The sequence below is a fragment of the Pseudophryne corroboree genome, chromosome 6, assembly GCF_028390025.1.
Source record: "Pseudophryne corroboree isolate aPseCor3 chromosome 6, aPseCor3.hap2, whole genome shotgun sequence".
Classification (NCBI taxonomy): Eukaryota; Metazoa; Chordata; class Amphibia; order Anura; family Myobatrachidae; genus Pseudophryne; species Pseudophryne corroboree.
The window spans coordinates 506,995,006-507,018,877 of record NC_086449.1 but is presented as its reverse complement, the minus strand read 5'-3'; the positions used below and the strand labels follow the sequence as shown (position 1 = coordinate 507,018,877).

At 41.0% G+C, this 23,872-nt stretch overlaps 1 protein-coding gene across 2 annotated transcripts in view; it reads left to right on the top strand.

The window, feature by feature from the left end:
• Nucleotides 1–19,400, top strand: part of ZDHHC17 (zinc finger DHHC-type palmitoyltransferase 17) — a 186,704-nt gene extending 167,304 nt beyond the window's left edge. Inside the window, exons 11-17 of one of the 2 annotated variants that reach the window (XM_063927413.1) lie at nucleotides 5,624–5,746; nucleotides 6,960–7,022; nucleotides 8,153–8,246; nucleotides 12,116–12,199; nucleotides 12,831–12,988; nucleotides 13,463–13,557; nucleotides 14,292–19,400. In XM_063927413.1, coding sequence (XP_063783483.1) covers nucleotides 5,624–5,746; nucleotides 6,960–7,022; nucleotides 8,153–8,246; nucleotides 12,116–12,199; nucleotides 12,831–12,988; nucleotides 13,463–13,557; nucleotides 14,292–14,430 — 756 coding nt within the window. In that variant the 3' untranslated portion in view covers nucleotides 14,431–19,400. The remainder of the gene's footprint in view (nucleotides 1–5,623; nucleotides 5,747–6,959; nucleotides 7,023–8,152; nucleotides 8,247–12,115; nucleotides 12,200–12,830; nucleotides 12,989–13,462; nucleotides 13,558–14,291) is intronic. The other variant, XM_063927414.1, reaches the window with a different exon arrangement.
• Nucleotides 19,401–23,872: the final 4,472 nt, after the last annotated feature.

The following is a 23,872-nucleotide window of genomic DNA, read 5'->3' as shown; positions in this document are numbered from 1 at the left end:
AAAAAGTGGGTCCCACGGACACCTCACGTTTAAAAATTGGGGTCCTAACTGTCCTTTTCTGGGTCCCATCAGAATGAAGGTTCATATTAATCTTATTAATTATTCAAATATAAAAACAGAATTGACTTGCACACTACAAAAGTGGTGCAAGGGGGAGGGAGGGGGTGACAATGCTGCTGGACCGTGTAGCATGCAGGACACTGCACCAGAGCTGTACTAAACATTTTGGTGCCCTTTGGCAGAAAGTAAATTGGTGCTCCCCCTCCCATATTTTAAATCAAGGACGGTATGCGCCGAAGGCGCACACAAAAAATTTAGGGGCGTGACTTCATCGGGAAAGAGCATGGCCACATTATAGTACCAATTCACATTACACCACACAGGTAGAGCACGTTATACACATTGCACCAGGTAGAGCACGTTATACACATTGCACCAGGTAGAGCATGTTATACACATTGCGCCAATTAGAACTAGTGATGAGCGGATTCGGTTTTACTCGGTTTTACTCGGTTCTCAAAACCGAATCTTATTGGCTCACTGATGTCACGTGTTTTGGATAGCCAATAAGATTCGGTTTTGAGAACCGAGTAAAACCGAATCCGCTCATCACTAATTAGAACACCCTATACACATTGCACTGGGTAGAGCACGTTGTACACATTGCGCCAGTTAGTGTTCTATACACATTGCGCCAGTTAGTGTTCTATACACATAGAGGTAGAGCATGTTATACACTATTTATATGGTAGCGGAGAGTTGGGACAGAGAGAGGCAGCTGGGAGTGGGGAATGAGAGAGGCAGCGGGGTGTGGGGACAGAGGGAGGTAGCGAGAGGCAGTGGGGGAGTAGGGACAGGGAGAGGCACCAGGGAGTAGGGACACCCTCCAGGGACCAGGTCCCCACCGCTTACCTGTAAAAGAGCACTTCAGGCTTTTCCGTGGATACTAACAGCAGCAGCAGCGGAGTCAAGCATGAGGCCTACACTGCCGCCAGCCTGGAGTCAGAGGATTGCGGGCAGGGGGAGCGGATAACGCGGAGGGGCCGGTTGCCTGGGTGGGGAGGGAGAAGAGGGGAATCAGTGGGGAGAGCGGCAGCACCATCCAGCCGGGGGCACAGGGACGGAACTGCCCCCACCTATACAGCAGCGGAGTCAGCCGGGCGGGTGTCCAGTTGGATGCCAGGGAGCAGCAGTTGAGTCACGGCCACGCTACTTGCGGAGGGATGGCACCTGTAGCCGTTATTTGTGGGGGAGGGGGGGCATGCGGAGCAGAGGATGAGCGGAGGGTGGGAGATCACACTCTTCATGGTCTCCGCCTCTTCCAAGTTCCTCCCTCTGTTGTTGTGGAGACCTGACTGACAGCACAGGACAGCGCTGCGGGTCACAGCGCATCCTGAGTGACCCAGCATTTTTTTATTTTTGTGTCCCCACCATCAATTTTGGGGTAAAATACGCGCTGTAGCGTGTTTTTGCGATCACTGTGGTATAAAGAGCCAGACTCTGATGGGTAAAGTAATGACAATTATGCTATAGGCAAAAAAGTACCTAAATTCTTTTTCAGCTCTCCATGTGTCAGGCAGAGAAAATGTTATGGTAGACTTTCTCAGCTGAAAGGCTATTCTCCCAGGAGAGTGGGAGTTGAATACCGAGATAGTCCAAATCATAGGGAAGAGGTTCTGGTTGCCCAGAAATAGATCTAATGGCAACAATCCTGTATACGAATCTCTGTCTCGCTTTTCTTCTTGTAATTGTCTTCCCAGTGTACAGTGTGTATTTGCTCTCTCTAACGTGGACTTTTCATCTGGGTTTTGTGTTCTCTCTGTTTCTCCTGATAACTCGCACATTGAATAAAATCAGGAAAGAACAGGTAGTAGTGGTAGCAATAGTAGCCTAGAAGAGCATGGTTTTCACCCGCTCTGGTAATGGCGATAGAACCACCTTAGGTGTTACCAACCAGATGGGCTCTGTTGATTCAGGGTCCACTTCTTCCAAATCTGACAAGTCTCGATGGGATGGTATGGAGGTTGAGCAGACATTTATAAAACAAAAAAGATTTTTTGACAAAGTAATTCAGGTCCTACTACAGGCAAGAAAGGAAGTCTCTTTACAGGCATATTACAGAATCTGGAAAACCTTTATTTCCTGCACAAGATCTAAGTTTGACACCATGAAACTGAAGACTATCCAGGTTCTACATTTCTTCCATGATAGATTTATGAAAGGATTAGTATTGTCGACAAGAATGTATTCAATGCCTATCCGATCCTCTCCGACGGAAAAGATCCGACAGGTCAGTATTCAATTAGCGGGCAATTCCGAGGTTTTGGCTGTTTTCGACAATGCTGATCAGAATTTTATTTTTAATTTTTATTTTTTTAAGTCTGATCAGCATTGTTGAAAAACGGGCCAAAAACCTGTTGGAATTGGCCGGTAATTCGACAAAGTCGGAAAACGGCAGCACTATTGAATAGGTCGAATCCTGATTCGCTCAGCACACATTTCTCCCGTGTATATCAGCCTTAAGAGTGGTATCAATTTATCTATTAAAGGTAAAAGAATTTCGGATGACAAAACATCTGCTTGTCAATCCAGCTAGGGTGAGAAAAGTTTGTGGACCAACTAAACAGACCATTTCAAGATGGATCAGTGAATGAATTGTCTTCATCTATCTGCAATTCTTAAGGCACACTTGACAAGGGCAGTTGTGATCTCATGGGCATAAGAAGGCTCAGGCATCATTTCAGTATGTCTGCAGAGCAGAAGTTCCATACATTCAGAAGTCACTATGCTTTAAATGTTTTGAGGAGCCACAGGTTCTTCAAGGGGCAGTTAAATAAATTGCACTTGTGTAAGCACATATTTTGAAGCCTTGACTGATTGTTAGCCCTCCCTGTATTCTGTTTGGTTATATGCCATAATAGTAACTGCCATGGAGGAGTGAAGAAGAAAATAGCAGATTATACTCGCCAATAATTCTGTTTCTTTTAGACACTAGATTACCCTCCCCAATTCTGTTTTTTAGAAAGCAAGTAAGGAGAGATGCTCAAATAGACAAAAGGGCACAGAATAACCTATCGTATATACCAGGTAGGCAGTTTGTTTGGAAATAAGTTCCTGTTTATGTCTGGGGAATGGGTTACGAACTTCCTGTCAATGTCTGGGGAATGGGTTACTGGGCTAATGAGTAACTGCTCGGCAAGACAAGTTTCTCTTTTGCTCTGAAATCTAAAACCATCATATTTTGGGATAAACATACCCCACAATTTGACAGATATTTGAGTCAAACTCTCCCCACAATTTGACAGATATTTGAGTCAAACTCTCCCCACAACTCCCTTAAATCGGGAAGCATTAAACTAGTGTCAAGTTCACAAGTTTTCCTAAGGAAGATGTTTATCTTACAGCAATTTGGGTTTCTGTCTAGAACAGTAGTTCTCAAACTCTGTCCTCAGGACCCCAAACAGTTCACATTTTACATGTCACTCAGCAGGTGCATTCATTACTCACTGACACATTTTAAAAGATCCACAGGTGGAGCTAATTATTTTACTTGTTGTTTCGCGAGGATTCCTGGAAAACACGAATTGTTTGGGGTCCTGAGGACTGAGTTTGAGAACCTGTGGTCTAGAACACTTTTCCAAACTGTCTTTATTGAACATTTAAGGCAGTATCCAGTTACCCATGAAACAAAATTCCCCATAAGCGCAGGCATTCGTCGCTGCGGCAGCGATAACGTTTCACTGAACTTGTGTGTTTTCGCACTAAAAAGTATTTTTTTGTAATTGGATACACCGTAAAAAAATATTGGTGAAACATCCAAAAACATCACAAAAAACTCCAGTTTTTCGCTCCCAATGTTTCATCGCACCAAATCGTATGTCCCCTATGTCAGATCTTCATGTATACGGTGCTTTTCCTCACAAATATTTTGGAGCTTAACACGCCTTTAATTTGCCAAATGCCTCTGCCTCCTATTTTGAACTAGTGGTGTATTAAACAGGACTTTTACAAGTATGTACAGTTCAACATTGGCTGTGACCACCGCCTGTGGGCCAGTATGCTTCCTCTAGCCAAGGTGCCACTACCTCACTTTGTAAGTCTCAACTTAAAGGCGGAGGGCTAGATGCATCATCGCTTGGAAAGTGATAAAATGAAGAGTGAAAAAGTGCCAGCCAATCAGCTCCTAAGTGCCATGTCACAGGCTATGTTTGAAAAATGACAGTTAGGAGCTGATTGGCTGGTACTTTTTCACTCTCCATTTTACAAATTCCAAGCGATGATGCATCTAGCCCAGAATCTCCTACTGTACAGTATGTAGCTACCAAATCTGATTTAAAAGTGAGTGGAAGAATTGTGTACCTTGCTGCCAGTGTAAGAATGGTATAGTTTTGCTCCATGTTGATCCACATATATTCTCCATAAACTACATCTGCTCAAACTGTTTCATCACTTATTCTTTGTTCTTTATTGTTACATCCCTAAATTATGCTGGTGCCACTGCAGTGCAGTTGGTGAGTGCACGATCATAAGATAAACAGCTGTTGAAGAAAAAATAGTTTGCACTCATCTGTACTCCCTTGGCCCCTGACTTACTCTTAAAATGTGTTCATACCTGGCCAACGCCAGACCCGCCGACCAATCTAACCATTGATAGGTGAATACACACTAATCATCCACCAGATCTGTCGTGCCTGACATTTAAATATGCCTGCCTAGTTGAGATTGCAGTCACTGGACGTTCCTGCAGCAAGTGTGCTGCACAGCCGATGCAGTATAATCTGTTTGCTCGAATGGCCAATATATCTGCCACTGCGTACCAAGCTTTAGACCTTTTACTTCTGTTATTGAAGCACAGTTAGACGTACACTAATTTCCGCAGGAGCTGCTATTACCCAATAAAATACTGAAACAGTATTTAAGACATCTTGTAGACTTTATTTTAAATAATAAAGGTTCAGTACAAGTAGTGATAAACCTGTACGTAAGAATACATACGTACTGAAAATAAAAACAGAAATATGCTTACCATAAAGCATGCCATATGTGCTAACATTATATGAAAAATATGTTTTCTTTTATGTTGTCACACTAATATGATAGACTTTGCCTGGGCCCCTCTGTCTGTGTAGATGGATAGGGTGTCAGGAGTGCTCAACACTGGAGGGCAGTGATTCCACACATCCTCATCAGGTCACATGTAGGAAGATATAAAATGTGAAATGTAATCTTTAGGTATGATACAGTTAAAAAAAAAAAAAAATATGTTGAGTCACAGAAATGTAAAGAAATGTTTATTTACTCATATGATGGTCTCATGATTAGAGACTTGTCTCGAGTTAGCGGTCTCTTACTTTGTGTACTCCTTATGTCACATGATACTAAAACAAATGTTGAAAATGCAATTTTTTTTAACTTAAGCAATCTTTTTTCATTGTAAGAATCTATTCATTGCCAATTTCAGTATTGACTGTATAACATGAACCCTTTTACACTGTAGTGAAGGCAGCGGTCCAGATTTTCTTAGTATGTGACTTTCCATGTATAAACAGACCAAATGGCTTTGACCCGTGAACTCTTAATTTTCCTCTCCTACTTTATTACATTTCCTTAACTCACAGTACATCTGAACTTTCTGTTCATCCACCTTCCATTCTTGGTTAATAGTGTTGCCCTGTTTTACAACTTTGGCAAATCTTGGAAATCCGATCCTGGCATTATAAAGGCCACAGAGGAACAAAAGAAAAAGGTAAACGTAATCCTGAGAGTCCCTGGGAAGAATATTTTTTTGAACTGTTTTATCTTGTTACATTTAGAACATCAAATACATTATTTGTCTATTGTATTTGTCTTGTACATGCATAGCCTTCGCCTGACTGTTTTTCTTTCCTTGTACATTCCAAGTAATGAAAAGAAAGAAAAAGATAAGATTTTTCTCCAAACCCTGAGCAATGAGCTGTTATAACAGCTGTGTTCAATGTGCTAAATACAGCATACAACTTCATATCATATCGATAATAAACGTGTGAGCAATATTCATGTGTTTATGTACTATTGAAAAAGACCAATGGTTTCACAAGGTTAAAGCCGCAGACATTTGGTTGAGGCACTGGATGGATATATGTTGGCCGAATGGAAGCCCACTTTGTTTTTTATTGAACGCTAGAATGCTCACTGTATTGTACAGATGTGTCCCTGCTCATCCATCCCGTAAACGGGTTGCACAGGTGGCCACATCGTCATTGCGGCATGCAGCGCCCGCATGCGACATGTTCATTTGATCATATGCACCCATGTGATCCTTTGGATCGCGGGTTTGTGCGCAGTGCACGCACACATCTGCAGTCACACTGATCATGGCTAAACGCTAGGACTTATCTGTAGATCTCTCACTATTATTTCCACTGTATTTTATATTAGCTGCTAAGATGCCCACTGTATTGTGCCTAGATATCTGCTGCAAGGATGCACACTGTATTGCGTATACACAAGGGGCAGTTAGAATGTCCCCTGTATTGCCTATGCACAAATTGGTCCTTAGCATGCCCACTGTAATTACCTGTAAACACACCGGCCCCTTGGATGACCACTGGCCTCTAGAAAGGTTTATTTACTTGTGTATCCATAACTAAATTGCTTTATATATTGCATAGTGGTTGTTAAAATGCTCTTTATTTTTTGTTACTCAAATGTTTTCTGCATTGTATAATAATCATTGAAACTTTCTCTTAATTATATTTAGGTAACTAGAATGCTGTTTGTGTTGTATCACTGTCACTAGAATGCATCTTTACTGCTCAAAACCTCAACTGGTTTCTTTTGTAGCTGTAGTGTGTTATAGATTTAACAAAGAAGTTTAGTGTGTGTGTATATGTACAGTATGTGTGCTTGTGGTGTATGGTGGTGTACTGAAATATGGCATATCACAGATAAGTAATTTTTCTATGCTTCGTCCTTACTAGACAATTGTAGAGCTTGCTGAAACTGGTAGTCTTGATCTGAGTATATTCTGCAGCACCTGTTTGGTGAGTCTTAATACACAGTTATTCAGTTTATATATCATGAGTTATGACATCAACAATAACAGAAAAACAACGTTCCATTTAAGATTAAACTTTAATTGGGAAGGGGAAAGTGTAGGCCAGATTTCTACCTGGATTAAAGCACCTTGTTGGACCATAAACGCCTTTGTGAATCATAGGGATATATTCAATTGCAGTCTAAAGCTGTCGTCTGTCGGAAAGACAGCAGTTTTCGACTTTTATAGGTCGAAGGGGTTCTGACCTATTCAATACACCCCAAAATTATCTGTCAAGTTGGGAATTCCGACTTGTCGGAAAGCACATGGATCGGCGGAATAGCCACCGATCCGCATGCTCCTGTCAGAAAAGGCACCAAATCCGACAGGTTTTGGCCCCCTTTCTGACCATCTCAATCCGACTTAAAAAAAAAAGTTGGATTGAGATGAGGGACCTGTGAGGTGGAGACAGGGAGAGCAGCGGCTACAGCGCAGCAGGAGGATGGGGCACCGCAGCTGCTTACGGCAGCGTTCACCCGGCTCCAGCAAGCAAGGTCCCGCATGCTGGAGCTGGGTGGACGTTGCATTGAGCTCTGGCGGTGGTGCCACATTATCCTGCTACAGTGCTACGTTGCTGTAGCCGCTGCTCTCCCCCGTCTCCCCGCTACTCTCCCCGTCTCCTCCTCCTCAGGTCCCTCATCTCTATACGACTTTTTTTAAAGTCAGATTGAGATGGTCAGGAACGGCCAAATCCTGATTTGGGCGTTCATTGAGTAGCCCTTGTCGGATCCATTCCGACAAATGCATGTCGGAATGGATCCGACTTTAATTGAATATACCCCATAATGGTAACTGAATTGAAAGTTTTCAAAATAAGAGAGTAATGTTAATAGGATGCATCCTGTTATCGTCATTGTCTTATTTTGAAAACTCAGTGCAGTTTATTTTACAGCTTATAAATGAGACATTGAAATACTTAATACAAGATGACTGCAAGGGGTTCCCTTTATAAGCTGCAATGACACTGTCCTGGCCAAATGATTTGTTGCAGCACTGCTGCATCACAAATAGTAAAAGACATTCATCTGACTGCGTAAAACAAATGTATTAAATAACTTTTCATTCAATGGTTTATAGATAAGAAAACCTGTGCGATCTAAGCACTGTGGCATTTGCAATCGTTGTATTGCAAAGTTTGACCATCATTGTCCTTGGGTCGGCAATTGTGTGGGTAAGTACAAGAAAGTATACTTCCATTTATGTCCTGCATTTTTGCACATTGTAATCTTGTTAAATGAACTGTGCATTAAATAATGACTTGTTTTGAATGGGGATGATTGAATTCAGAGAAAATATTTCTAGTTACAAGCAATCATTATTTAGTTATTACCAGTTATTTATATAGCACACACACATTCCGCATCAGTCCCTGCCCCAGTGGAGCTTACAATCTATTTTCCCTACCACATGTACATGCACACACATTCATGCTTGGGTTAGTTTTTTTTTGTTTGTTTTTTGGGGAGCCAATTAACCTACCAGTATATTTTTGGATTGTTGGAGGAAACCGGAATACCCGGAGGAAACCCATACAAGTACAAACTCCACACAGTTAGGACCGTGGTGGGAATAGAACCCATGAGCTCAGTGCTGTGAGGCAGTAATGCTAACCATTACAATGTCCATGCTCACCCAGTATTATAATATGTACATTTTGCCTAGGTGTCGCTTTTTTTGTTGCCATGTTTAATTCCATTTTATTTCAATCTATTAAACAATTAAGGAAAATCACACTTGCATTAATATATAAGATAAATTTAGGTTCTCTGTATAATATTGTATGCTGTATTACATAGACAGTATGCAGTCACACATACAATCAAGATGTCAACATTTATGATGCTGACATGGTTATGATGTTAACATGAGAAATGTTGACTTTGTCATAATGTAAATATTTGCATAGCCTTAGAGTTAAGGTGGGTACACACTGGCCGATATATCGTCCGTTCTCTTGTACGGCCGATATATCGCGGGTCCGATGGCCGACATGTCTGTGAACTCCCATCGTTCACAGGCATATCGCGCCGGCCCCGCAGCACAGCTGATGGCCAATATATCTACCGATACCGCTGTAGGCCGACCTCCCGTACACCTGCTGCGGCAGCCGGCGGTGATTGACAGCTGAACTGGGCGGGCTTGTGTACATACCCACCTAGTTAATGACATCAGACCCTGATGGATCAGGCAGTGTGTATGCTCAACACACTGGCCGATCCGTCCATAGATAGATATATCTGCCGATCAATTGATCGGCAGGTGTATCTATCAGTGTGAGAGTTATGACTGGAGTCAGGTACCATTTGGGTTAGGGCTGGAAGTACACTTAAAACATTGTCGAAATGTCAACAATGTTGACATTATATCAACATTATGAACATGACATTAGGACCATGCCGACATTCATATGAGCAACCTAATGAACATCAACATTGTGAATGTCTACAGCAGGCATTCCCATCCACGGTCCTCAAGGCACACCAACAGTGCAGGTTTTAGTGATATCCAGGCTGCAGCACTGATGGTAACATCATAATAACTGATGTACAGGTTGAGTCTCCCTTATCCAAAATGCTTGGGACCAGAGGTATTTTGGATATCGGATTTTTACGTATTTTGGAATAATTGCCTAACATAATGAGATATCATGGTGATGGGACCTAAATCTAAGCACAGAATGCATTTATGTTACATATACACCTTATACACACAGCCTGAAGGTAATTTTAGCCAATATTTGTTATAACTTTGTGCATTAAACAAAGTGTGTCTACATTCACACAATTCATTTGTTTCATATACACCTTATACACACAGCCTGAGGGTCATTCAATACAATATTTTTTTAATAACTTTGTGTATTAAACAAAGTTTGTGTACATTGAGCCATCAAAAAACAAAGGTTTCACTATCTCACTCAAAAAAGTCCGTATTTCGGAATATTCCGTATTTCGGAATATTTGGATATGGGATACTCAACCTGTACTAATTAAGTCACCTGTGCTGAAGCCTGGATATCACTAAAATCTGCACTGTTAGAGTGCCTTGAGGACCGTGTTTGGGAATGCCTGGTCTGCAGATTATACCACGCTCACCTGTACTGTTTCCACCTTCAGACAACTTTTGCTGTCTCTTCCATCAAAGACTTAGGGGGCGATTCAATTACATGCAATTGCCAGCAGTTGTTTGGCTGATTTCTGCTCACTGTATATGTTGCTGTAAGTAGAGATCAGCCTATAACTGTGCCTATAAGCAAATAACGAGCCATCGGGAGCAGCTTGTGTGTAAATGAATGTTAATTAAGCATGGTGAATGTTTGTCACCCTAGGGTATGGCATGAGACTGACTGCTCTGCTTTTGACATTTCTAAGGGCAACACAATAAACAGCTTTATATAGTTTATACAAAGGCTTTAATGGAAAACAGAGGGGGATGCCAGATAGGCAAATCAATGTATCTAGTAAAGGTTTTGGGTTATGTCAGAGGTTCCCAAATGCGGTCCTCAAGGCACCCCAACAGTCCAGGATTTAGGTATATCCATGGCAAAGCACAGATGGTTAAATCAAATTTATTAAGGTGTTAAGTCACCTGTGGCCAAGCATGGATACATTTAAAATCAAGACCGTTGGGGTGCCTTGAGAACTGCGTTTGGGAACCTCTGTGTTATGTATAAACCAATTACATTTGCCTTAATTTGATAAACTTCTTTGATCCAGAATCCCTGTCTTATAGTATGTATTGTTGAACACAATGGTAAGAGCTTTATTTATAAATAATGTGAAAAGAGTATTGGTACTATTCACTATACATTGTATCAGTTTGATTATTTATTTATATATATATATATATATATATATATATATATATATCTTTATCAATTTATGTATACTTCACTTTACGGCAAAGTGTTCCGAAACAGAGAGATCCAGCGATCCTGTCTTTTGCTGCGGAAAGGAGGTCTTTTCTGCGCATGCGCCAGGTCACCTTAACATATCAGTGCTTCGGCAGTAGGGGGTCACCCAGAGCAACTGCCATGTGGGTGGTGAGCAGACAGCAGTGAACCAGCATATATCGGGTCACCTCACTAATGTATAGGGGGCTTGGAGGCAGATCAAGCAGCAGCGGGCAGTCAGCAGCAGACTGAGGTAGCCCGGCACATAGAGTTCAGAACTGTGGTGGTAGGGAAGTAAGGGGCAGAATTTTTTTTTTTCCCCTGGAACACCAAGTGGTTAGCTGGTGACAGAGAAGGGAGTGGAGAGAATAGGGACAAGGCAGGGAGACAGCGGTTCTCCAGACAGAAGCCTCTTTTTGCCATTCTGAGAAGGCAGATTCTATTTTTTAGCAACTGACAGCTGAGCTTTCCGTGCTGCTTTGAATTGCTCTCTCCATACTACTGTATGGGGAAGCAATGTCTCCTCTGCACTAATCAGGGGCACTGTTGGAGATATCTAAGATTTCTGTGAATGGGAGGAAGCAATGAAAAGTCAAGTAATCACTGATAAAGGGATTTTCACTGCTACATGAATAGACACCTAAAAGCTTCTACTTCTATTGCATTATTCAAAATTATATAACCTTTAAAGATTGTGTTACTGATTCAATTTAACAGAATAAATAAAGTATTATGTACTGTTTGTAGTCATAATACTGATATCCTACATGTCTACACCTTTTTTGAAAAATGTTGACATTATCAAAGTGTTGACGTTAGGGTTAGCCACATCATTGACATTGTGACCATGTTGACATATTGAATGCCGATCTAATATACCAAACTCATTAAATAGATCATTTTAAATTGGAAAAAAAAAAATGCTGATTTAAAATTGTGAGTGAGCAAACTGTGGTTACAGCTGTTTCGGCAGCAGGTTCTTCCTGAGCTCTGGAACTGCATTCCTGATTACACTGGCAGCTTGATGACTCAGTCTGGCCTAGGCTGATGCCTCTATCTCACTGATTATTTATACATGGTATATCATTGTATGCACTAGTTAATGAAACCTAAATATTGGGCTGCTAATTCTTTCCACATTTATATAGGTGCAGGAAACCATCGTTATTTCATGGGTTACCTTTTTTTCCTGCTTTGCATGATTTGTTGGATGATATACGGCTGTATTTCCTGTGAGTATGACTTTGCTATCTCTCAGGTTGACATTTTTCCACTGGGATGATTAGAATTTGATACATATGTGTACTCTCCAATTAAGTGAAGCTGTATATGGTACAGATCAATTTATTTACCAGACCTCAGTGACAAAATGTATATAGGAAATTAGTCCTCTTATTTGGCATCATGATGCAGTTTTATCCATCTCTGACTTGTTTCCATTAGCAAGTTATTTATTGTGCATTACTCAGTTGATTTAGTTTAAATCAAATGCATACTTTTAGCAGTACCTAGTACCTTCATTGTTTCTGTACTGTATTATGTTCACTTTATCTGTTTAGTGCCTTGAGTTCTTTTGGAGAAAGAGTGCTATATAAATACAATTATTATTATTATTATCATTATTACAACCCAGAGCAATTCATTAGCATTAATTAACAAATAAATTTAAGAATGCAGTGTCTTTAACTGCAATTAGACAGAACCGTTATACTTGGTTTAGGACTTTTATTTATGCTAGTGTATTGCGGATTATTAGGAGATGCAACATCTACAAAAACACATGTTAGGTGACCACAAGCTTGCTTCTGATTTAGTTATGTAGAATTGCTTTAGTAGACTAACATTAGTTACTTGCTTTCTTAGATTGGGGAATTCACTGTGACACAACATACAACAAGGATGGATTTTGGACATATGTGACACAAATTGCCACCTGTTCACCATGGATGTTCTGGATGTTCCTCAATAGTGTGTTTCACTTAATGTGGGTGGCTGTGTTACTGATGTGTCAGATGTACCAGGTAAGGTAGATGTTCAGTTGTGCCTAACTGTAAATATGTGGTTACTTAAATTGAACATAAAACTTGATCCAGTATGAAGTCACCTTGTGACATTCACAGATATATCTTTAACTTCCATGTTAGGCCACTAGTCGCGCAAGAGCACATTTTAGTGAGCTGTGCGATTTAAAAACAAAAAAGCCTTGCAAATCCTTTATGTAAAGATGCACATACATTCTTGTTAGCAACCTTATTACCTGGATCTGTCTGATATCATTTACAGGAAAATGTAGATAACCATGATTGGATATAAACATACTAACGTTTGCTCCTTGTCCCCTGTATATTGGGCCCAGGCACCTCCCTGTGTGGGCATATAGCCCTATGTGTAAGATCTAGCAATATAGCCAACTGCAGACATTCTATTGTTTGCTGTATCTCTTTAGCTTGTGTTAGCATAACCGCAGTTCATATTATTATGACATTCTTTTACAGATATCTTGTTTGGGAATTACTACAAATGAACGGATGAATGCAAGGCGATACAAGCATTTCAAAGTTACAACCACATCAATTGAAAGCCCTTTCAAGTAAGTAGATATTTATATTTTTATTAGATCCTTGGGAAGAGGGGAAATGATTTGGTTTTGGTAGTATTGTGTTCTTTACTACTTTGTCATACTGGAGACAAGTAGCATAAATGATATGTGCTCTACAGTGTTACATGAACAGTTCATATATATATTTTTTTTTATCTGTTGCTGTTTATGTACAACGCTAAACTGCAAAAATCTGAGACATAAACCAATTTGTCGGCCAAGGAAACATAAGTCTGAGTGATGTATTCTCAGAAATGTTGGCGGTCCCCAGCCACTTCAGTTGTAACCTGTATATAAGCTGAGGTCTGATTTAGACAGGCAATTGTTATTGCTCTGGGCACTACATACTTACTGCTGACCAGGACTACAAAAGATACCCAATACAGTCACTAACTGGAGCAAAGTATTGAGATGTTTTGCTGGATTTATTGGCTAGGTGTCTCATATTTTACTTTTTGAGTATATTCCATGTACATAGTATGCGCTGAACACTAGCACTGTACTTCATGAGGATTTCATGAGGTGCTACGCTAGTTTTCTCCGCCTTAATGTGTAGATTTATCTTTTACATTATTCAGTTGCTAATACTTTGTTGTTCATCTCATTATCTATTTCTATTTGTTTATATATTGTCCCATTAAATAGAAACAAATTTTAGATGCTTCAGTGGTCGCTCATATATATATTGTTTTAACTGTTTTTTATTATAATTTTTAATGTTGCAGCCATGGATGTATCAGAAATATCATAGACTTCTTTGAATTCCGATGCTGTGGCCTCTTCCGCCCTGTAACTGTGGACTGGACACGGCAATACACAATAGAGTATGAACAAACATCAGGCTCAGGCTACCAGCTGGTGTAGTCAACCACCATTCTGACATGATCCTATACGGGTGGTGCCTGAATATGTCTGTTTGTCTCTTGCGAAAACTTGCCCCTTGAACTATAGCATGCTGTTTGTAGGGCTATTGATTACAGTACCTTCTCTGTCAGCATTTTATCAGCCACAGTGACCATGGACAGGTCCTTCTGCCCGCACTGATGTAGAGGAAGAAGATAAGGAGGAGGATTTTAACAGATCCTTGTATTGGGATTATTTTGAACAACCGTGAATTTGAAATCTGTGTTTTTGTTGTTTTTGTTTTTTTTATATTATTTATTTGCACCATTCAAACAAAAAAAAGCATGACATTGTTCTCTCTACATGCTTGTCTTATTCTGCTTGAACAAAATCCATATTTTTCCTTTTTTTCCTTCTGCATACGCCCAGTGTGAAGTAAGGCTGTGTAATACACCATCATAATCTCCCAATGTGAGCTAGCTTGATCTAAGATACTGTGGCATTTTATTCCTGTAATGTGATCTCCCACAGTTGTACTTCTATTATAGTATCATTGCAAATGTGAGTCTTGATGTTGGGCTGCAGAATCTGAGTTTCTATTGGCCATTTAGCCTGTTGGGCTAACTTGGTGAGACGGGCACATGAAGATAATGTCTAAAAACTGAATATCCGTATCCCTACATTTTATTACTGTCAGCTGTTCTTACCATCTGTTTCTGGATCGTGGAAATGTTTTGCCTTTCTGCAGTCGAGCAGTGCTCTGCATTTTCAGGCAAGTAGTGTTCTGTAGGATCATGAGGAAACACCATAGTAAATCAGAAGAACAAGTCATTGAGAGCTTGCTCTGCATTTTTGATGACTGGCTATGCGGCTCACATCCTGAATAAAGCAGTCTCATATTGGCAAGACAGCACTGGATACAGATATAGATTGAAAAGAAATACAGTAGCCTATTTTCTTCCATTTTGTTTCACATGTGCAATTAGAATCTGTCTCTCTATGCTAGTATGGGGGATGTAAACTAAGGCACATATATATAAATATATTATAAGATACTTTATAATGATAACATGTTATAGTGGTTGTGCACTGAAAAACAAACTAAAAACAAAAAAAAATAAGTGTTTAGCTAAAAATTCTTACAGGGCGTCATCACATGAGCAGTCACACTTTTATAGTGTGGGAAGATAAAAAACAAACTGTGGTGTAATAATCTCTGTTGAGTCTTAAAAAAACGTCAATCACAAACTAGTTCTCTTAATTTTCTGATACATAACTCTGGAGATTGTTTGCGGTCTATAAAATCACCTCAGTATAAGTTTTGTGAATTGCACAATAATACATAAAAAGAAAAATATTTGCGAGAACCTTGCATATGATAACCATTGTCCTGTACCTATAGTTAGAGTAGGCATTAAACAAGGAAAATCACAATTTGTGCTATAACGTTACTATGTTCCGACAGTGATACCATATAATTGCTTTCACAATTTCACACTACATTTTTGGTAAATTAAAGTAAAAGTGTAAGCATATAATGGCTACCATTTACAAATTGCTGTAATCAGCTCTCCAGTTGTGGGACTAAACATCCTTGGGTTAAAGGCTGATATTTTTTCTCTTTATTTGGTGAGTACATTTGATTGCAATATCCAGCTAACAACACTCCCATGGTTATTTTCATATGCTCATAAATTGAGCTTCTGGATACCCTTTATCTGTAGTGAACAGGTCCTTTCTAGTTGTATCCTTTTGTTCAGTTTCATCTTGGTTTTTTTTCTCAAGACTCGGTCATACGAACAAAACACTATTAATGCCACATATGTTCTCAGTACGCTGGGTTGCCAAATAATGCCTTTTCTATCTAGTTATAAAAAAGGCAAAAAGTACTCACTTTAAGACTACACTTTTTTTTTTTTTTTTTTGCAAAAAACATTTTTGTAAAAAAGTTTTTAAACCTAATCTATAAATGTATTGTGCAAAAAATCTATTCCTTGCATAACAGGAATAACACTGAATTTGCTTACTCTTTGAATATATGTAAGCAGCACTAATAAGTGCTTATAAAATTAAATGGAAACACAATTTGTGTGGTCCCAGAGGCATCAAAATAATCTGTTTTGTTTTTGCTAGTAATCAAATAGCATTTTTCAGGTAAGTAACACTGTGGCATTTACGCAGCAAATTGAAGTTAGGAATATTGTGAACCAATTTGCACCACCTTTTATAATAAGGTCTGAATGGAGTAGATCTATATATTATCAATACAGGGATTGTTATGTTTCTTTACAAGATTACGAAGTATGTTTTATCACGCTAGATTGACATTTATCTAGACATTATCATTTCATATGGTGTATAAGGCAGTTTGCTGTATCACTTAGCAATCTATGCTTCGTAATGCAGCATTGCCTTTTGCACATGTTGCTAAATAACTCCCTATTTATGTGACTCTTCATTTCTCCTTCTCATTGACTCTTCAAATGAGAACTATTGAGCAGAATGCTTTACGGAATGCGGTACAATTATAGGGAGAAACAAATGAGAAAAAATACTGTGCTGTACAAACTAGCAGTGATCCCACACTAATGTATGTGTAAATAACCCAACTATATACGTTTATTAGTAAATGAAAGGGAAATATTACCTCCTATGAGAGACACTGTTAAGTTTAAAAAAAAATGGTTCTGCTTGGCTCAGTATACGTTTTAGAAGTAATTTTGATTAGGATATTCTGGCCAATAAAAGCACGGGTGTGTCCAGCATATTCCCATGACACTGACTAGCATGCAGTTTCCTTGTATAATAATTTATTTCCTCGGTATCCTATAACTAGAAAGCTGAAGCAGTGGGAAGCAGAAACATTGTCAGTTGCAGCTATGCACAAGAGGCAGATTTGAGTGTAAAGAATGTTGTATCTGTATATAGTTACCTTCTTTTGACGTCCGTTTCACTTTACTATGTGCTAGTATAATGCTGCTCTTTTTTTATTTCATTTTATTAAACCAAAAACTTAGTGGTAAATGATGAGCTTTTAATGTTCTCCCATCTGTAAACTCACAACTGGCAGATCTTTGTCAAATAATTACATTACAAACACTAAGGGGTCTATTCATGAAGCAGTGAAAAGAATGGAGAAACGGACCAGTGGTGAAGTTGCCCACAGCAACCAATCAGCTTTGAAGAAAGCCTTTATCGAGTACATTCTATAAAATGTAAGGGAGATGCTGATTGGTTGCCATGGGCAACTTCACTGTTTTCACTGCTTCATGAATAGACACCTAAAGCATTTTATTTGTATTTCTGATCCTTGCCTTCTTTTTATAGACCAAGCAGGTGTTTGCCAGTATTTCAGTTTGTTATAATGCATGTTAACACAACAGACACATCATTTGCAAGTTCCATTTCTGCACACTTTCTCATTCTATGTGTAGTACTTGAATGATAGCTGTTGGAGAAATGTATTCTTTTAAAGATACTGTATACAATGTATCATTGCATTTTATGTCTTTCTGTCTCCCCCTTATCTGTTTTGTTAATATCTGAAGCATTATTCAGTTGCTTCACATGTGCTCCTCAAATGCCTTGCCATTCACTTGAATATATTGCTGGGAAGAAAAGAAAACAAATTTCCAACACACCTATAGTTATTTTCAGATGAGGAGTATAACAGCAACCATGCTGGGCTGCTGTTATTTCTGAAGTCTATGTTGCTGTGATGAGATTATTAATATAATTTGCACCTGTACTTGTTAGATAGCCCTGTTTTTTATTTGACCTGTTTTATTCCAGCTGGTCATCACTAAAAATGAACCTTTCCACAATTTTTATTTCCATTAACTGTACGTTAGGTCTTAAAATTAATGAAAATGTATCCGTTGTATAAAAAAAAACAACAACAATATTTGACCTGTCAGTCATTATGTATATAAAGGTTTGTTAAACCATTAGTTATAATAAATAATACCTTATCCTATGGATGGGCAATAGATTAAAACCAATGTCCAATAAGGGAGAGCTCCGCTCATGAAGTGTTCCCTTTACCTCTGAAGAGATCCAGGCAGCAGTCCATATCGGGACTGTTGTTACCTCATGAGCTCTATAGGGACTGCTATATTTTGAGAACCCTGCAGGCTCTGGTGAAACGGAGGTGAAGAGAGGGAGCAATTCAAATAGTCCTACATTCACATTGCACAGCTAGACTACCTGTACTCCGTTATCTTTCAGGGGTTATTTTGGTTGGGACAACTTTTTTCTTGGAATTTCTTCTTCAGTGACATTTGTATGAACAGATATTCAGATTACAGTGAAGGAATTTGGCTGATATGGAAATATAACTTTTAGATTTACGTGTGTGTCTAGAAACTCGGCAGTGTCCTTTTTTTCACACCTGTCTGCACTATATTTTTGTTTATTTGTATTTTGTTTTTCTCTAACTGAATAGATGTATTTTTTTTAATATGTCAATCTATTTGCACATAAATGCTATTTTAGTCTTTTGTTAATACACACTTTTTTTTATTTTTTTAAATAAATTATACAGTTGATGCTGTATAATTATATGCACTGATAATCTACAGTTACACTGATTGGCTGCCTATCTACAAGCAGTACTTAGTACAAAAAAAGCATGATTGGAAAAGGGGCAATGGTATCTGGAAAATCATATCTAGAAGTTATGAAGTTTTGTATAGTTAATCTAACCTAGTTGAAGAACTGTGTCCTTTGTTCCCTACATGCTTTTTGGTTTTATTTCATATTTGCGAGCCAACTGCAAGAATTCTGCAATACAACATTTTTTAAGCTATTGAATTGTATGTATATTTCATTTTGTATTTATTTAACTGTGCCAAGTATTATTTTACTACTGTCTGTCTTGACGTACTACATTGTGAGCAACAGAAATTGTACATTTCATAATTTAGCTCTCCTTACATAAGTTAATTTAATCATTTTTTGTAAGTTATTAATCAAATAAATATTGACAATTCTGTTAGTGTTTTTGTAATAATTTGGGATTGTTGTGTTTTCTTTATAATGGGTGGCGTTTGTTGATATTACCATGCTTGATTATAAAAGGTTTTCCTAAAATCAGGACATATCCCAAAAATTATTTTTATAAACGGTTCTGGATATATACTGTAGGTCCACAATTAGGAACTTGGACAAGACATCTTTACTTTGGAACATAGACCTCTTGTTTTGTATGAGATTCCTTCTGTACCAACTCCTCCATGTCCTTGGTCCTAATTCAGATGATGTTGGAGTTGCTATCACTCCAGCTTTCTTGGAAGCAGCAGTGATAGCGCTGTATGGGGATGCAGCAGGCGGCATCTATTACAAGCAGACTCCTGCTGCAGTAGTGATCCGCCCTGCATCCTAGGACGCAGCATTGGATCACTCGGTCACCATCGGGCAGCTCCTACAACAGAGATCTAAACAGCGACACACCTCTGTTTTAAAAAATGGAGCAGACTGTCAATCACTGATAGTCTGCTGTGACCTGCGTCCAGTGTCGCAGGACTTGCTCGTGCAGAACAGGTCCAGATAATCGGCTCTTTGCAGCACAGGACACACTCCAACCACATCTGAATAAGGCCCCTTGTGCAGAGTTGAAAGTAAATGTAATCCCAAAATGCATATACAATAAATTTATATCTTTGTGACAGTCTCATACAGCTGCGTTCCCTACCCTTGATGTACCTCCGTCTGATGCGGTTGGAGTAAGACTGGTGGCGTAGAATCACTGTGAGTTCTGAAATTGCTAAAAATTGAGTATGTAATGGGAACACATTACAGTTAGTGGGCTTAATACAGAGATGTACATAAAACCGATGTTTACGTACATCTCAGATGTTTCTCTTACGTCCTAGAGGATGCTGGAGTCTACATTAGTACCATGGGGTATAGATGGGTCCACCAGGAGCCATTGGCATTTTAAGAGTTTGAGAGTGTGGGCTGGCTCCTCCCTCTATGCCACTCCTACCAGACTCAGTTTAGAAAATGTGCCCGGAGGAGCCGGTCAAAGCTAGGGAAGCTCTCCTGAGCTTTCCTGGTAAATGTTTTTTTTAGAGTTTATTTTACAGGGAGGCTGCTGGCAACAGCCTCCCTGCAGTGAGGGACTGAGGGGGGGGGGAGCAGTGTCCGCCCTGCGGAGTCTGAGCCACTGTCTCCGCTGACTGGACACTGAGCTCCAGAGGGGTCTGATCGTTCTCCGCCATAGGGGACCACTCGCCCCAGCACAGCAACATGCCGCCACCCTCTTGCAGAGCTGAAGAATCGGTGGCGAGTGAGACACCGACCCCCCTAGCAAGCGGGGGGTTGGTGTGAAGATGGCGGCATCAGAGTAGGAACGCAGTATTAACTGCGCTCCGGAAATGGCTCAGCGATACATCGCGTGGCGCTATGAGGGGCGACCTGAGCCAGCGCGACACCCTACACTGATCCAGCAGCCTGTCGGGGTCCCCGGATCTCGGCCAGCACTAAATCCTCAGGCCAGTATAATCTGATGAAGAGCGGGAAGACGGCGCCATTTTGGGGGCGGAGCTTCTCAGAGTGGACCCAGCAGCGCTCTGTGCCATTTTCCTGCCTGCACAGCGCCGACGAGGAAAATCGGGTCCCTCCACAGCAACTCCAGCTATCTGTAAATGGTACCAGGGGGTTGTAGAAAGGGGGGTGGGCTGCAATACGACTGTGTACCCTATTAAGGTACACAGCGCTGAAAAGGGGGTCTTCCTTTGGTAAAAAAGCGCTGTATGTGGGTTGGCTCCAATCTCTGTGTCTCTCTTGCCATTCTTGGCGGTGGGAACTCTGTCTGCCCTCCCCTGTGTGTGTGGGTGTGGGTGTGTGGAGTGTTTGGTGGTCTCCTTTAGCTATGTCCAGGGACACTGTCATATGCTGCGGAGGATTTGTCCTCCCAGGATGATCCCATTCCATGTAATCAGGATAGCACTGGTTTAGCACAGATACCAGCAAGGGAACCTGAGTGGTTTTCCTCTATCAAATCTTGGATTTCTCAGATTTCTGACAGGGTTGCAAGTAATGTATCTGCAACCCAGGTATTACAGAACTCTATGGCAGTATGGCCTGTTTCGGGTACCTCTGGACGCTCCGCTATATACCCCCACAAACGTGCGCTTGTGCATGTCACACAGGATGACACGGATACCGATTCTGACACCACAGACGGTGATGGGGATGTGTTGCGGGGGTCTGCATCTCTTGCAAAGGTGGTGCAATTGATGATAGAGGCTATCAGGGATGTGTTGAATATTAATGATACCACACCTGAGCAGGTTGAGGAGGCTTTTTTCACTGAAAATAAAAAGCCTCGCTAACCTTCCCTGCGTCAAAGGAACTGAATGCTATATTTGAGAAAGCATGGGAAAACACGGAGAAAAAATTCCAGATCCCTAAAAGGGTACAGGTGGCATTTCCTTTCCCTCAGGAGGATAGGAAAAAATGTGAAAACCCACCGATTGTTGATGCATCGGTGTCCAGACTCTCAAAGGAGGTGGTTTTACCTGTTCCAGGATTTACTGCCTTAAAGGAGCCGGCTGATCGAAAGATTGATAACACACTTAAATCAATGTACACTGTTTCAGGGGCCATATTACGTCCCGCTATTGCTATTGCATGGATTGCAAAGGCTATAGTAAAGTGGTTGGCTACCTTGAGGATTTGGATATGATGGATAAGGGTGATGTTGAATTATTTTTACGCAACATTCCCGATTCAGCAGATTTTATGGTAGAATCCATGACAGACGTGGGTTCCGTGGCTGCGGGAATCTCTTCCATGTCTGTTTCAGCTCGTCGGGCACTGTGGCTGCGCCAGTGGTCGGCCGACGCGGAATCCAGAAAGAGTGTGGAGTCCCTACCATATACAGGTCAGGCTCTCTTTGGGGAAGCTTTAGACGCGTGGTTATCCACGGCTACAGCGGGTAAGTCTCCGTTTTTTCCCTCCGCTGCATCGGCTCCGAAGAAATCCTTCTCTTCATCAGCAACACAGTCCTTTCGGCCTAACAAGCCTAGAAAGGCCAGACCGTCCAATACCTTCTTTAGGGGAGGTCGAGTTAAGTCCAAGAAACCTGCCGCTGCAGGTTCCCAGGAACAAAAGCCTGCTTCGGGTACGCCAAAGTCCTCCGCGTAACGGTGGACCACGCGGCCTGGAGGTGGGGCTAGTGGGAGCGAGACTCAGACAATTCAGTCACGTCTGGGTATCGTCCGGCCTGGATCCTTGGGTGATAGATATTGTATCCCAGGGATACAGGCTGGAATTTCAAAGTCTCCCTTATCGTTTTTTCAAATCAGGCTTGCCAGCTCTGCTGGCAGACAGCACTGCCCTACAAGAAGCTGTCCAGAAGTTGGTGGAGGCACAAGTCATTGTGCCAGTTCCTCCTCATTCGCAAACCACAGTTTACTATTCAAACCTTTTTCGTGGTACCGAAACCAGTTGGTTCGGTCAGGCCCATTCTGAACCTAAAATCATTGAATCCCTTTCTAAAGGAGTTTAAATGCAAGATGGAGTCTCTCAGGGCGGTGATATCAGGTCTGGAAGAGGGGGACTTCCTGGTATTCCTGGATATCAAGGATGCGTACTTCCACATTCTGATCTAGCTGCCGCATCAGGCTTATCTCCGTTTCGCATTACATGACTGTCATTTCCATTTCCAGGCCCTGCCATTTGGCCTCTCAACAGCAACGAGGGTGTTTACCAAGGTGATGGCAGAGATGATTGTTCTCCGCAGCAAACAAGGGGTGAACATCATTCCACGATCTGCTGATAAAGGCATCGTCCAAGGAGAAGCTGCTGCAGTCCATTGTTCTCACAACCCGCCGCCTCAAAATTCACGGTTGGATTCTGAATCTTCCAAAGTCACATTTGGAACCAACCCAGAGGTTGTCCTTTCTGGGAATGATCCTAGACACAGAAGTGCAGAGAGTGTTTCTTCCGCAGGAAAAGGCGTTGGTGTTACAAGCTTTGGTCCGGGATGTCCTGAAACCAGCCCGGGTGTAGGTTCATCAATGCATTCGCCTGTTGGGAAAGATGGTGGCCTCTTACGAGGCTCTCCAGTACGGGAGGTTCCACGCTCGGGCCTTCCAACTGGATTTCCTGGACAAGTGGTCAGGTTCTCGTCTCCACATGCACCAGAGAATACGTCTGTCGCCGAAGGCCAGGATTTCGCTCCTCTGGTGGCTGCAATTGCCTCACCTTCTGGAGGGCTGCAGGTTTGGGAATCAGGAATGGGTCCTTCTAACCACGGATGCGAGCCTTTGGGGCTGGGGAGCAGTCACTCAAGGAGTAACATTCCAAGGAAGGTGGTCAAGTCTGGAAGCCGGCCTGCCTATCAACATCCTGGAACTAAGAGCCGACTAAAACGGTCTGCTTCAGGCGTCCTATCTTCTAAGAAATCGGGCCATTCAAGTGCAGTCGTACAATGTAACGACAGTAGCCTACATAA